This window comes from Astyanax mexicanus, chromosome 7 (assembly GCF_023375975.1).
Source record: "Astyanax mexicanus isolate ESR-SI-001 chromosome 7, AstMex3_surface, whole genome shotgun sequence".
NCBI lineage: Eukaryota > Metazoa > Chordata > Actinopteri > Characiformes > Acestrorhamphidae > Astyanax > Astyanax mexicanus.
The window spans coordinates 26,657,510-26,673,017 of NC_064414.1; the positions used below are offsets into that span (position 1 = coordinate 26,657,510).

Genomic DNA, 15,508 nt, shown 5'->3' on the forward strand with positions numbered 1-15,508 from the left:
TGCCCTTAAACTTGGACTCCCTGAGTGCTGCTGATGATGACTGGTGTGATGTGTTAACTCCTTTAGACTGGACATCAGAAGCTCTCCTCCTTCACCTCTCTGTCAGAACTCCGTGCCCTCTTCACTCCACATCACTCTTTCTGAGTTACAGAGTCTCACTGAATACCTGTCTCTAGTATACTTGGTGTACGACTGCTGCATCTATTTGTGGGGCTGATGTATGTCAACTATTATATAGTTTTTTTCTTAATTTGTCTTGATTGTTAACTTTCCAAACCTTTTAAAATTAGTTCTTTAAATACAGCTATTTCAAATGTACTGAATTATTCTACAGTTACACAGAAGAAGATAGGGGCCCTAAAATAATGAATTATTATTGAATTATTATTATACAAAAGTAAGAGTATTAGAGTAGTTCTAGCTTTTAGTTTAAATTATAGGAGGTATATGAGGTTAATCAAATTCATATAATTAATCAAATTACTGTTTTAAAGCCATTTTTAAAATTGGATAATTAAGATTGCACATCTTTACATATAGAAGCTGCCAGAGGGAATCTCGCTAGATAGACAGAAACCTGTAAAGAACTCTCATGTGGCAGTGATTTTTATTTTTCTTTGATTGAAATACAAGCAGGTTATGCTGTATACGTACTATTTGTAAAATAAGTAAAATAAGAAAATAAATGTATTTATAACTAAAATATAAGTACATTAAATGTAAAGGAAACAAAAATATTGCATATCACTTTAAATAGTGATGTTTTGTTTACAAATAAAAAAACTGAAGTTGTTTTCCAAGAACTAAAAATCAAAATCGTAATCGAGAATCGTTCATACATTTAAAGGATATCAAGATCATTTTGACAATATTGCCCAGACCTAGTTTGGATGTGTTTTGTGTTACTGATTTGTTTGTATTAGTGACTTTTTAGTGACTATTTTAACATGGTTTATTGTTGCTTTCTAAAAAAATAAACAGCAGTAGTAAAACTGTATTACACACTGTTACAGTTAAACTTTAGTGACCAATTAACAGTTTGTGTGTGTCCCAGTCTGTTGGGTGTATGGATACATGATGTGACTTTATGTGCACAATGAGACAAAGGCATGTCAGCATGTGTAGTAAGTGAGGGTGGTAAAGGAACAAATTCAGTGTTTGGAGCATTTTTTCCAAATTTTGTGCGTTTTTATGTATCTGAAATCCGTTTTTATGCCCTAATTATGCAATTATGTTCGTGCTCTTCACATTGTGACAATTGTTTGGCCCTCATACAGTATGAGCATGTGCTGTTTTACCCAATATTTGTTATACATTTGGATGGAATCCATTGGGTTGCCTTTTTTTTTTTAAACCACCCAATGATGTCCAATTCAGCATTTTCTGCCCCATACTGAGAACTGGTCTCTTATCTCTATTTGCAGCATGTTGAGCAACATTTAATGAACAAGACTAATCTGTATTAAGCTCTTGAGCCCTTTTTATTATTTGAATCACAATAATTTAATTATTTTGAATTAAAGAGTATAGTCTAATGCAATTAAGTTGTTTAATATTATTATTTATTAATAATTTATTATTATTATTATTATTATTATTATATATATATATTTTTTTTTTTAGTAGTAGTAGTGGTAGTAGGAGCAGCAGTAGCAGATCTTGAAGTGAGCGTAACATTACTACACAGCACTGTATGGAAGATGGATGGCTCTGTCTGCTTATAGTAGGTCATGGTGGCCAGGTGCTGAAACTGCTGCAGCTCTGTGTATTTATGAAATCTTCATTCTTCTTTGTCTTTACCAGGAGCCTGGTGATCATCAGCACTCTAGATGGACGGATTGCTGCTCTCGACCCTCTGAATCAGGGGAGGAAACAGTGGGACCTGGACGTGGGCTCTGGCTGCCTGGTGTCATCTAGCCTCAGCAAACCTGAGGTATAAAACTTTTCACAGTCTGTGTTTTAAAACACTTACAGCCTCTGGGCACACAGTGTTATATATGAATTTAGTAAACTAATCCCAGCAACCTAAAGTCACTGAACTCCACAAACTTTAAAGCAGAGAGATGGCGGGTGGCTCTCCAGGATTAGCTTTCGCTGTAGCTCGCCAGGTTGCTCAGACTCAAAGGGAGGGCAGAGCCATGTTGGCATTGTGATTGGCCGCTCGACATTGATATTAGAGCAATTCTGGAGAAAAACTGCACACTTTTAGACATTTACATTGCTGGCCCTAAGAAGATTGATTAACTTTATTAGAAAGAAAACATGGATTTAATAATTAGATCATTACAGAGTATATTAGCTGTTTTACATCAAATCACTCTATATATGCCACAAACACAGATACAATACGTTTTCTACATTATATATATTTGTTAATATTTTAAAATTTGTTAAAATTTGCTAAGAAGAGTAAATAAGGGACACATGTGAAATTATGTAGTAATCAAAAAAAGTGATCCCACAATCCCCTGACCTAAGCCCAACTGAGATGGTGATTTGAGGTGATTTGGGATGAGCTGGAGCTTCACAGCGTGAAGGAAAAGCAGCAGCTATTGTTCAGCACCTCCAGGAACTCCTTCAAGATGCTGATAAAACTATTACAGGTGACTATCCCTCATGAACACACTGAAATTAAAATACCAAGAGTGTGCAGATCTTTCCTCAAAGCTAAAATATAGAATCTAAAGTATAGAACATATATATATTTTGGTTGATTTTAATGGCTTTTTTGTTAACAAAATACTTCTACATCTACAAAATCATAAATGAGAGAAAACATATTGAGAAGTGTTGTGTCCACACTTTTAACTGGTACTGTACATCTTATGGAAGTTTGAAATCAAGAAGTTCTTGGTTAAAATTTATTTAAAGTACAGTAATACATGCGGATATGTTTCAGATATTGTGATGCATACAAAACCATATGGGAGCCAGTCTGACAGCAGAGAGAGTGGCTTTGTGTAGTTTTGAATCTACATGCTGGTATTTATTTGTGCGTGGGTTGTGTTTGTGAGGACCTCTAACCCTGCGGAGATGAGCATGGCCCAGAGTCATTTGGGCTCTGAAACACATAATGGTATGTGCACATCTACACATGCACACACTTGGAGCGAGCGCAACACTCCAGTTTGCCAGAGACCTGTAAGCAGCCTGGGGGAAGATGTCTTGGCAGCTTTAAACCTCGATAAATGTGTACACAGTACAGTACGCACACACAAACATGCGCACATGCCACAAAACAGTCCAAACACTGAAAGATCTGCTCCCCAGCTTCTTCAGCTATTTCCTAGTCAGATCAGAGTGGTCCTAATTACTTATTAAATTTGTTTACCCAGATGTAGACATTTTTCTGCATTTAGAAATTAAACTGAGATTATGTTTGACTCTTGAATTTTCCCACCCTAGAGTTTTCCACCAGCTCTCTTGCTCTCTGAAGTTGCACTTGCTCACCCCTCTCCCTCTGTCTGGTTTGGCGGTAACCTCAAATGCCTGGCTGCTGTGCAGCGACCCACGCTATTGGTTGAAAGCTCACTCCCCCACCTCTTTTACCCTGGGGTTGTAGTGAGCGGGGGCCCTGATTGGCTAGGGCTGTCCCTCAGACAGCAGTCTGCTCGGTGATTAGAGCATGCAGCTCTCATCTGATTGGCCCTCGCCATGGTGCAGGCAGGGAGCCCTCACCTATAGCAGGCCACGGCACCAGCACAGGGGCCAGCAGTAAACAGCATTGTCTGCACAACCACACTGTCACAACAGAGCCAGGGGGAGGAATGATGGAAAGAGAGAGACAGAGAGAGAGCAAGAGAGAAAAAAAGAGAGAGAAGATGCGCATAGGAAGCAGAAAAGAGAGAGAGTAAGAGAATGGGAGGGAGGTGTAAAGAGGAATGCCACTGATGGTGTTGTGGTGTGAGTCATGCTGTGTGGATTTAAAGATGAGATAATGCCGTATGTGTGGGATGATGTCATCCGCACAACACGCGCATGCACACACATCCACGTGCGTTCTCTCTCTCACACACACACACACACACACACACACACACACACACACACACACACACACACACACACACACACACACTCTCTTTCTCTCTTACACACACTGTACTTTTATCTTTGGAGTGAACTGTTTTCATCTAGAAGAGCCTCATTCTAAAGTCTCAAGGACCCTCAAACACATGCTGTAATATTCTGTTGGTGGGTAGACAGTAATTGAAGGATTAATGATATTTATTACGTTTGAGTGTCTCTCTTCTCTAAACACATCTGTCTGCTTATCTGCACTGACTCATCTGTGTGTAAACATTTTGAGCAGCAGAGGGAATTCAGAGCCTGCTGTGACAATTATGATGGAAGTTATTAATGCAGAAATACTACTCAGGCAGTTTTTATACCGGGAGATATCGCTTAGACTCTTTCTTGTGCACAGGGATAAAGGCATCAAATTTATAATGCATTTACGTATATACAAATACTTTATTTGGGTATATTTTTTAAGTTTTATTGAAGTAAAGCAAAGCAACATATTGAAAGCAATTCTGGCTTACTTTCATTAACATATTTTCATGTTTCTGCATTTGTAGTACTCTTTAAAATTTCTTGTCATGTTGGTCCATTTAATAATAATAATAATAGTTGTAATAATAATGCTGTCATTAGAAAATTAATATCTGTGTTAATATCTTGTGTTTGGCCATGGTCCTCACTATGGTGGTCGACTGTTGTTGTTATTTTTTACCATTTTTTAAAAGTCAATATGTAGTTTTTGTCACAACTGATTTTTAAAGGGTTTATAAATGGTTTACAATTAGTTTATTAATGGTTACTAATAAGGTTGTAAATGCCTTAAACATCATTAATAATCAGTTATAACACATATGTAGAAAGGGCAACAATGACCTATTTGCCAAATAGTAAACCCACAGCCATCTACATCGTTGCCCTTTCTACGTATGTGTTATAACTGATTATTAATGATTGTTAAGGCATTTACAACCTAATTAGTAACCATTAATGAACTAATTGTAAACCATTTGTAAACTATTTATAAATGTAGTTTTATTTTAAAGTAGTTCCAAAATATATAACAAGAAATTACAGTCTTAAAATAGTTTAGTATACTTAACTGACTACTTTAATTCCAATGGCTCAAACATTACGTTTATTATGTTTTTTGGGGAATATGGGAAAATAAAAATATGGAAAAATATGGGAAAATAAACAATATATACACAATATTACAACAATATTATCTTACCTCTACCATATAATATTACTCCACAGGTTTACATTTTCTCTCTGTGTCTGTATGAGACTCTATCACCTCACATTAATATAACGCTGCTCTTCACTCACACATCACAGTGATGCTCCTGCAGATGTTTGGTCATGCTTCATGTCTTGCATTATTTCTTTTGTGGCTTAGTGATTACGAATCCTAATGTTTTTATGTTGTGTGCATATGGTGTCACAATTATGTCGTATGAGAACACCTTTGCAAGCTTTTTATTTTTTATTTTTTTACAGTATTCGTATTGTATGGTACATAAAACTACAGAAATATTTTAATAGTGTCTCTGCTGTTAATGGTTACCTGTGCATATTGTGTTAAACTGTATTTTATATGCATTTAACCACTGTTTATTATGTTTTTCTGGCAGTAAAGCACTTGAATGTGACATTTTTTTGTAATTTTAAATGCAAGGTAGCATATGATCATGTGACAGACAGCTGCTCAGTCCATATGTTTTTTTTTTTTTTTTTACATGCTTCCAAAGCTAGCTAAAACATCAATTCTTTGCTTCTCGGTTAATTGGGAGTGTATGAGCCATTGTTTCAGTTGTAGCACTGGTCTCAGGATGTAATGTACTTCTGCACACTTGGCAGGTTGCAGGAAGGGCCTGCAGGGCAGTGAGGTAAATGAGGTAATGGTGAGCGTCAGAAATGCAGACTGTTCATTGTTGATGACTCTGTGCTTTCGGACACTGGGCTGATTAGGACACACATACACACAACACACACACACAACAAAGAGAAAGAGAGAAAAAGAGCCTACCAGACTGTATTTGTGTGTGCATGAACTCGTGGAGGTGCAGTGGGTTGATGTAATGGTATTTGTCCGATGCAACATCTGAAGAGATGTCATCTGCAGCAGGGTCACTGAGTGCAGAGGGAGATCCTGTACACTCCTTCTATCTCTTTCTGTCGCACACACTATCTTAATCCCCTTATCTTCACAATCTCTCTCCAGACCACTGCCAGACAGCTAAACCACTGAATTTAGTCTATCTGATAAGATTTAGCATCCAGCACCTAGTAGTGTCTGATTAATCAGTGCTTAATAACATTCTCTTTAGCAGATCTCACAGTTCACAATATTCAGATAAGCATTACGCTATTTGTTCTAGTTTTGGAAATGTTCCCACTATTGTAAAATCATTGTGGTCCTCCGATATCCTTGATACTTTGCTTGTTCTCAAAATGCTTCTTGATATTTTATAGAATTTCAGACATTCCTTTTTGTGATGGCATGGTTTCCTTGGTTTTCCTAATGAATATTTCATGTAACTCATGTTTGTATAAGCAATGCTGCACAGTAGAACGGTGAACCACTGCTACAGCGTCAGCTTAAATCTTCCCTTAGATATTTGCTGAAATATGGGGGAGGGGCAGTTTTCTTGGTCTTCTAGATCTTGCCTTGACTTCCATATTTCCCCTTAATGGAAACTTCTTAATTATACAAATTCGATTAGTGGATGTTGTGAGAGATTTTGTGAGTTTTTACTTTGCGATATAATGTTTGCAACCTTGCCACAGCAGCATTAGCTTAATGGCTAAGCTTGAAAGTTAAAAAACTTTTTATAAAACTATTATTATAATTAGGACTATTGCTTGCTTGCGCAACACTATTCAGAAGACTGAAAATTAACTGATTCACCTCTGCTTTTTTTTTCTTTTATAATAGTTTGTCCTTTGTAATTTGAAGTAGACGTTGCATAATTACTTGACCTCAATCAATAAAAGGGTATATATTTAATCTCTTTTGTTTCTTTATTAAACAAATTACATACTGTATTTTCCACCGAAGTAAACAAAACTGTAATTCTTAAAAAAAAAAAACAATTATATTAGTCAGTTAAGCTCAGGATGTTAATCTACACAGATTTCTTTCCTGAAAACTGTTTATTAATGTAAATAAATCGCTTCTGTTTATTTACAGTAAGCTTAGATTTCCAATATTTTCAACAGTGCGATTAGTAACAGTCCTAGCCACGATTAGCATCGTTTAGCGCTAGTAAATGCCGCCTGACAGCGTTACACTAAGGAACCCTGTTCTGGTAAGCCAGGATGCTATCCGCTAGCGGTTCGTCCCTCAAAGCTTGTTACCGGCTAATGCTAGTACTGCTCCAGCCTTCACTAAAACTCCTTGATATTGCTCTACTTTAGCCGAGTGGCTTTACTGCTCCTTGACTGGTACAATTCATGCAGTTTAACCACTGAACTATGTTGGACTCTGTTTGTAAAACCTGATTGCTCATTAACTCTAAAGATGTGTTAATGACTAACAATCAATACTGATGATCTAAAATCAAAGGGAAGGTTGTGGTGGTAAAAAGGGTAAATCGATTTAAATCAGGAGTGAGTCGAGGGCAATTAAAGCTGTGAAGTCCTGCAGGAGCTCCTGTACAGCTGGAGATCATACACACTGATCACATGCTGGATTAACCCAGTGTAGTAGAGAGATGAGTCATCAACACACACACACACACACACACACTATGTTTAAACCTCTTAACCACCAGACCACGAGTTGGCCACAGCAGGTATTCATCCCTCATTGTGCTTTTGATTGGCAGATGACCTCATCTCCCCATGCTGCAGCCAATCCGAGCCTCCCGGCTGCTTTCTTTCCCACAGCTGAATGGTTTCAGGCCTCTGCTGGTGCGAGTAGGTGTCAAGGTTAGATTAAGTACAACAGGAGGTCTGTGTGATCTCATTTCTCTCTGTAGGGTCATACGAGTGGACGTAGCGCTCGTGTTTGTGTGGGAGAACCCGATCCATAGCAGAGATGTGGGTCAGTTACTGAGGCCAGATTAGTGTAATGGTCTTTAATCACTTTAATCTGTGTTTAAGATGGAAGTTAGAGTGGTCAGTTTAATCTCTAAAGACGTGGTTTCTCTCAGTTGTGTAACTCTTAGATTATGTGCCAAATCTGCCTAAACCAATAAAAGTCACTGTCTCGAAGCTGATTGGTCCAGGTCACCATGTACTGAGACCCATGTTTTTTTTTTTGTTTTTTTTTTTTGTGTTTGTTTTTACCCCTATCAGTTTTCTGCCTATCAGCTTCGTATCAGTGCTGGGGCTCGGGAGCTGTGTCTTAAACACAGTCAAACCAACAGCTGAGCATGACTGTCGGCTCACTGAGCCATCCAATGGAAGGATACACAAACTTACTCAGTCTCTGTCACTTTTCTAAATCGCTCTAATGGTGCGATCCTAACGTCACTGCATATCCCGTAACTTACTTAGTACACTTATTCTTCACCATGTAAACATAATTAAAGACAAAATAATCTGATCTAATTGCTCTTTATTACTCTTCTGCAGTGCTGTTTTTTTTTTTCTTTTTTTTGACTTTGACACATGGACAGATTTAAACTAGAGTTTTGTACAGGTTTGTTTACCTAATATACAGGGGTTGGACAATGAAACTGAAACACTTGTCATTTTAGTGTGGGAGGTTTCATGGCTAAATTTGTCCAGCCTGGTGGCCAGTCTTCATTAATTGCACATTGTACCAGTAAGAGCAGAGTGTGAAGGTTCAATTATCAGGGTAAGAGCACAGTTTTGCTCAAAATATTGCAATGCACACAACATTATAGGTGACATACCAGAGGACAAATTGTTGGTGCACATCTTGCTGGCGCATCTGTGACAAAGACAGCAAGTCTTTGTGATCTATCAAGAGCCACGGTATCCAGGGTAATGTCAGCATACCACCAAGAAGGACAAACCACATCCAACAGGATTAACTGTGGACGCAAGAGGAAGCTGTCTGAAAGGGATGTTCGGGTGCTAACCCGGATTTTATCCAAAAAAAAACATAAAACCACGGCTGCTGAAATCACGGCAGAATTCAATGTGCACCTCAACTCTCCTGTTTCCACCAGAACTGTCTGTCGGGACAATAAATGATGGTGGTCTACAACAGGTGTTTCAGTTTTATTGTCCAACCCCTGTATGTCAAGTGTGTGTTTTATAAACACAAAACTACATGCTAGTTGGTACATTTCTTCTTTAGTTTAGTTAACTATGATTTTTTTAGGCTATTAAACTATTAAATTCAATACAGTTGTGATTATTATTATTATTTTTTTTATTATTATTATTACCATGCTTCTAGTATATCGTGGATATCATCAATATTAAAGAACTTTAAACAGCTGCATGTTTCACTACAAAGAGCATAATTAGTCCTGTGAGAGCTTAAGAGGCCCGGGGTTGTGGGTTTGATCCTCAGAGTTTGGTGTGTTCTCTCTGTGTCTGTGGGTTTCCTCTGGGTACTCCGGTTTTCTCCTTCTTCCTCAAAAAATATGCGGGAAGTGAATTGACTATAAGTAGTGTAACGGTACGCAGAGCTCACATTTCAGTTCACACCACAGTTTGTACAGACAGAATACATCAGGGATAAAACTAAAAATTAATAATAATCTGACCTAGCTAGGTTACTTTTCATGTAATTTGATCTGACAGTTGTGTGACCCTGTGTGACCGTTATATTATATCTAGTACGGTATGTATAGTAGCTGTGTAGACCCCCCTGAGGTAGGCAACACAGCCTGTATTGTGTTAATTAAGCAGTAAAGTGTAAACGCTAGCATGTTCATTGTGTTTCCGCCCCACACATACACACGCGCGCGCATACGCTCCCAGCCAAACACACTGACACAGCAGACACACTGTCCTTGTCCAATCAACTGTGGAAATAAAATGAGATGCTAGAGCCAATGTGTCTGTGAAAATATTCACTTATTTCCTATTTTCTTCCAAATAAAAATTGGGGAGAAAATTAAACCAACTCATTAGGACTCCCTCCATCACTAGTAATGCCCCACCAGGAGACTGAAGACTAGCACATGCCTCCTCTTAGCCAGCTCGCTCAGAGGAAAGCGCAGCGAGTCTGATACATCAGCTCACAGACGCCTTGTGCTGAGCAACATCACCCTTTGGAGTGATGAGGGGAAAGAGCGCCATTTACCCACCCAGAGAGAGAGCATGAACAGGATTCAAACCCATTGTCCTGATAAAATGCTTGTTTATGTTCATTCCAAAGCTGAGAAAAAGTGAAAGATAAAGAAAAAATGATGACTTAAGAATAAATAAGACTTACGAGTCACTCTGTTGATATGTGACTGGAAGAGAAGAAGGAGGAGGGGTGGGGAAAAAAAACTATAGTTGCAATAACAATAGCTCTAAACCACTTTATTTCCCATTATACCCTGCAAATTCTTCAGTTCTCTTTACATTCAGGGTAGTACACGCGCTTATGAAATTACTGTGTTTATCTAATGGTGCATATCATTTCTCCGTGAACATGTGCACCAAACTGTGAGCCCCATGCTGTGATTGTTTGGTATGAATATTGCAGACATTGCTCTCCTGTTGACTATGCGCTAATGGCTCTAGGAGTGAGGTTGTGAGTAAATAAGTGTGTATGGAACCCTGTAAAGCAGTGCTTCTAAACCTTTTAAAGCAGTGTACCACCCATCATCAAACCAAAACATTCAAGTACTACCTACTAGGGCTACTGTGTGGGCCTTACCCATTTTGCAATCTGTAAATTATTGTGATTATTGATTATTGTTTCTTGTAAATGCAGCATGCCTAATGAGACATGTTGGAAAGCTTGAGACAGAGGGAGATAACAGAAGGATGAGACAATGTAGTGGACACTTAAAGCCTGGACTAATTATGTTTGCTATTATTACCAATACAGAAACTACTGTAAGTTGTGGAGTTCCAAAGGTTTCAATTGTAGGGCCTATTAAACTGTGAAGAACTGAAGTGTAAGCTTGCATACAGAGTCTACCAGGTTAAACATTATATTTTCTGGAGTCATACCACACTACCACACAAATGCCTTTTTTTTACCACCAGTGTTACACATACCACAGATTGAAAACCGCTGCTGTAATTGGACCTGGTCAGGTGGTAATTCTGCTTGCACCCAATGTTTTTCAAAGCAGTAGAAAACTGTCAAATTTGTGTGATAAATATGGATAAAAAAAGAGACCACTTAAATTATGATTTTCTTTGATTTTACCATATTGAAAACCTCTGGAATATAATCAAGAGGAACATGGCTAATCACAAGCCATCAAACTAAGCTGAACTGCACCAGGAGTGGCATAAACTTATCCAAAAGCAGTGTGAAAGACTGGTGGAGGAGAAACCAGGGTTATTCCACCAAATATGGATTTCTGAACTCTTTCCATTATTTGAGGTCTGAAAACAGCCATTTCTCATTTTCTGCAAATAAATGCTCTAAATTACAATTTTTATTTGGAATTTGGGAGAAATGTCTGTAGTTTATAGAATAAAACAACAATGTTCATTTTACTCAAACATAAACCTATAAATAGCAAAATCAGAGAAACTGATTCAGAAACTGAAGTGGTCTCTTATTTTTTCCCAGAGCTGATGTCTGCAAACTAAAACTAACTATGTGTTGTGTCTTCTCCAGGTGTTTGGAAATAAGATGTTCATCCCGTCTCTGGATGGAGCGCTGTTTCAGTGGAACAGGGACAGGGAGAGCATGGAGGCTGTTCCCTTTAGTGTGGAGTCTCTTCTGGACTCATCCTACCGGGTCGGGGACGACACCGTACTGGTGGGTGGAAAATCCCTCACCACCTACGGTCTGGGAGCCTACAGCGGCAAGGTACACTCACTGCTGCAGGCAGAATACTGGAGGGCTTTACCCAGCCTAGTGTTGTACAGTCCTGAAGACCTGTCTTATTTCTTTCTCTCTTTCATCCTTCTTTCTCTCTGTCTATCACTAGTTAAAGTATATCTGTTCGGCGGTGGGCTGCAGTCGCTGGGGAGACGAGGAGACGGAGCCAGAGGACATGCTTTTACTGCAGAGAACACAGAAAACTGTCAGAGCTGTGACGCCTCGCAGCGGCTTTGAGAAGTGAGTCTGCCTTCCTGACTTCTGCCTCCGAGTCTAGAATTGGGCGATCATCAATGACTGCAGAGAACCTGGACACCATGGTTCCATTGCTTTCATCCTGTAGAAATGAAGCCAAAATTCTCCACCATGTTGACAAATTTGAAGCCTGATTCTGTGCAATGGGGACCAGAGGAGTTTTTGAGCTTACATTGTTACAGAAGTAGAGCGTGTTTTCCACTGGATACCGAGTTTGTCCAGTATGTGTAATGTTTCAACAGTAACAGTGTAGTTTATATGTTTTATTACGAAATTATTTACATTTCTATCTAATTAAAATACAGAATCTCACCTCTGAGCTGCCGTGGGAGAGTCAGCACACAATGGTGACAATTAAAAGAAGAAAAAAAAATGTTTTAGATGGTATTTGGACTCATTCCCAAATAAAAATTTGAAAGAGTACTGAACAACAGACTACAAATACTACAGGGTCCAGCACATCTTACTAAACTTAGGCAACTAATTAGATCCCATTGGCCATTTTACGAGAAAAAAAAAAAAAAAAAACCTTTGTACTGCAATCAAGAGCACAACACCACACAATGAATCGTAGTCTCATTAAGTAACTATTTGCCTGACAGCTCAGCTTTAACTCCAAGTAATGAATGAAAAGGTCCTACAGACAGTTTAACCCTAAATTAAACTAATTGAATTAGACACTGTAGATGGAAAGATGGTTTAGAGAAGGACAATAAGATGAAAAATGTCATTGTTTTGTCATTGAAACAAATAGGAATACACAGACCTAAACCAGCCAGCAGAGGTGCAATACCTCAGCCGCATTAGCATTAGCAGCTAACTGCTAGCACTATCCGCAGGAAGCGGCTAATGTAGCACAACAACACTACACTGAGGAACCCTGAGTGTTCCAGTTGCCCAGGGCAATATCAGCTAGTGGTTTGTGTGGCCGCTAATACTAAAAAGCGAAAGAGCTAGCGCTGTGGTCAGCGGGTAATGCTAATGGTACTCCAGCAGTGCTAGCTGGGGTTAGCAGCAGGCTACAGGCCGATAATACTCACCTCTGAACAGCGAAAGAGCTAGCACTTAGCATGGATAGCGACTAATGCTAATACTGCTCCAGCCTCAGAGTTGGAGAACTAAACTGGAACTCCTGTATAACTCTGTACTTCAGTGGAGAAGCTTTATGCTCCTTACAACCTTTTGAATTGCAGTGCGGATGCAAAAGTTTTATCACTGAGTAGAAGTGTGAAATATTTTTCACAGATGTCCCCATGAGAGACTAATCCCGTCCGGATAGGGCTTCATAGTGCAATAAATAATAGGTGTACAGTGGGATGGTGTTGTAGCTCATACTACAACAACAACAACACAAGTTAGTCTTCTGGCTTGGGTGTGTATCCTTATATTGGTCATGCCAGAATAACTGTATTTGTTAACGAGCATAGTAAAAATGATACCAAGGTGTAAATAGTACATAGTCAGAGGAAACATAACTGCTTAAGTCTAGCTTGAAACAAAGCTACAAACAAAATATATCGTTGGCTGCTTTTATAGAAAGGGGTGCTTGAGTTCTGAAGAACTTTCATGTCATTTACATATTGTTTATTAGATTAAATTAATTGAACTAATTGTGAATTAAATATAATTTATGCATCATTAACATCTGCACTTGCATGTGTATGGTTCATATCTTTTTTTTTTATTGGAAAAAAGAAAACATTTCCTTTCATTACAATTGTGCACTCTTCCCATCTCTAATATTTGCACTTTGTGTTTTTCCAAATGCCCTGATAATAATTGGTTATATCTGAGTGAGACTGAGTGTGGACAGCTTCTTTTGAACCGTTAAACACGCATGAAGAATTGAGCACCACAGTCTGCCAGATTAATAACGGTAGTCAACACTGTTGTTGCGCATCCTGACGAGATCTTAATCATCATCATCAAATCCTCCAAGCCTATCAGAGGCACCTATTTGCATTCTCATTGTCCTCACTGAGACCTCTGTCTGCATGTTTCAGGTGGAACTTCAGCGTGGGGAACTTTGAGCTGAAGTACGTTTCAGAAGCTCAGTCTCAGCTCGGCTTCTTGGAGGGGGAAACGGGCAATAAGGAGGTGTGGCACGAAATCCAACCTGACGGTCAACGGGTAATCCTGGAAGACGTGGAATCTCAAAACCACGCCAACGCACACATTCAGGGAGACGGCCTGAACCTGGTGATCAAAGTGTCTGTTCCAGACTGGAAGGTCATGGCCTTCAGCAGTGAGCCTGGAGGACAGCTCATCTGGGAGCACCAGGTGAGCTCTTAAGTTTTCAGCTTGACTGAGGGCTGTTAGAGCTTAAGGTTCAGACCTGCAGCTACAAGCCACTAAAATCCTGCTGCCGCGTTTAGTTCTTAAAGAGAGCAGCCAAAATTCCATGATTACTAATCAACGGTTAACGTTTTTAATCTCCCTTTGATTCTCCTCCTCCTCCTCCTCCTTTTCTAGTTCTGCACACCCATTGCCTCAGCCTGGTTGGTTGGAGGGGGGAAGGTGACGCCCATTAGTCTGTTTGATGACACCACCTACACTGCCCACCCAGAGCGCGAGCCTCAAGAGGAGGACGATGACCTCATGGAGGAGGCGCGTGAAGCCACAGAGTCCAGTGTATATTTAGGTAATGAGGCTTAAGTATCTACACAGAAAATAAAATAATAAAAGATTGTAATTGTTTATTTATTTAAGATCTTAAGATATTAAATTCCCGCTCTGTTTGATTTTTTTTGTGTGACCGTTTCTGGTTACAGGCATGTTTCAGGGTCAGCTATATCTGCAGTCCTCAGTTAGAATGTCGGAGAAGTTTCCATCCAAGTCCAAAGCTCTGGATGGCCGAAGTTCAAGCAGAGAAATCATTCCTCCTCCCACTGTCAAATGGAAGCCACTAATCCGTGAGTCCATCACCAAGCTCTACATTTTATCTAATGTATTTTAAGGATAATAAAGCAACAGATTATAAGGCGCATTATTAATGAAATACTATTTTCATACATAAGGTGCATTTTAAGTGACAGTAGTACGGAAAAAGGGCGTCGCCATGTTTCCCTTCTAAAGTGAACAAAACTGTAATTCTTAAAAAAAATAAAAAATAAAAAAAAAATCTAAGACAAACACGTAGCTTGTCTTAACGCGGTATACACACAGACTACAGTTAGCAGCTAATGCTAAAACTGCTCCAGCCTTGGTGCTTTACTGAAACTCCTTTATAACACTGTACTTCAATGGAGTGGCTTTACTGCTCTTCATAACCTGACTGGTAGAATTCGGACGTACCGGATTATAAGG

General features: G+C 39.0%; 1 protein-coding gene across 2 annotated transcripts in view; it reads left to right on the top strand.

Moving 5' to 3' along the window:
* eif2ak3 (eukaryotic translation initiation factor 2-alpha kinase 3) overlaps positions 1-15,508 on the top strand; it is a 45,467-nt gene that overhangs the window by 18,734 nt on the left and 11,225 nt on the right. For both annotated transcript variants that reach the window (XM_049481506.1, XM_022684933.2), the window contains exons 2-7: positions 1,804-1,933; positions 11,741-11,935; positions 12,057-12,187; positions 14,206-14,482; positions 14,675-14,843; positions 14,974-15,114. In XM_049481506.1, the coding sequence (XP_049337463.1) occupies positions 1,804-1,933; positions 11,741-11,935; positions 12,057-12,187; positions 14,206-14,482; positions 14,675-14,843; positions 14,974-15,114 (1,043 nt within the window). The remainder of the gene's footprint in view (positions 1-1,803; positions 1,934-11,740; positions 11,936-12,056; positions 12,188-14,205; positions 14,483-14,674; positions 14,844-14,973; positions 15,115-15,508) is intronic.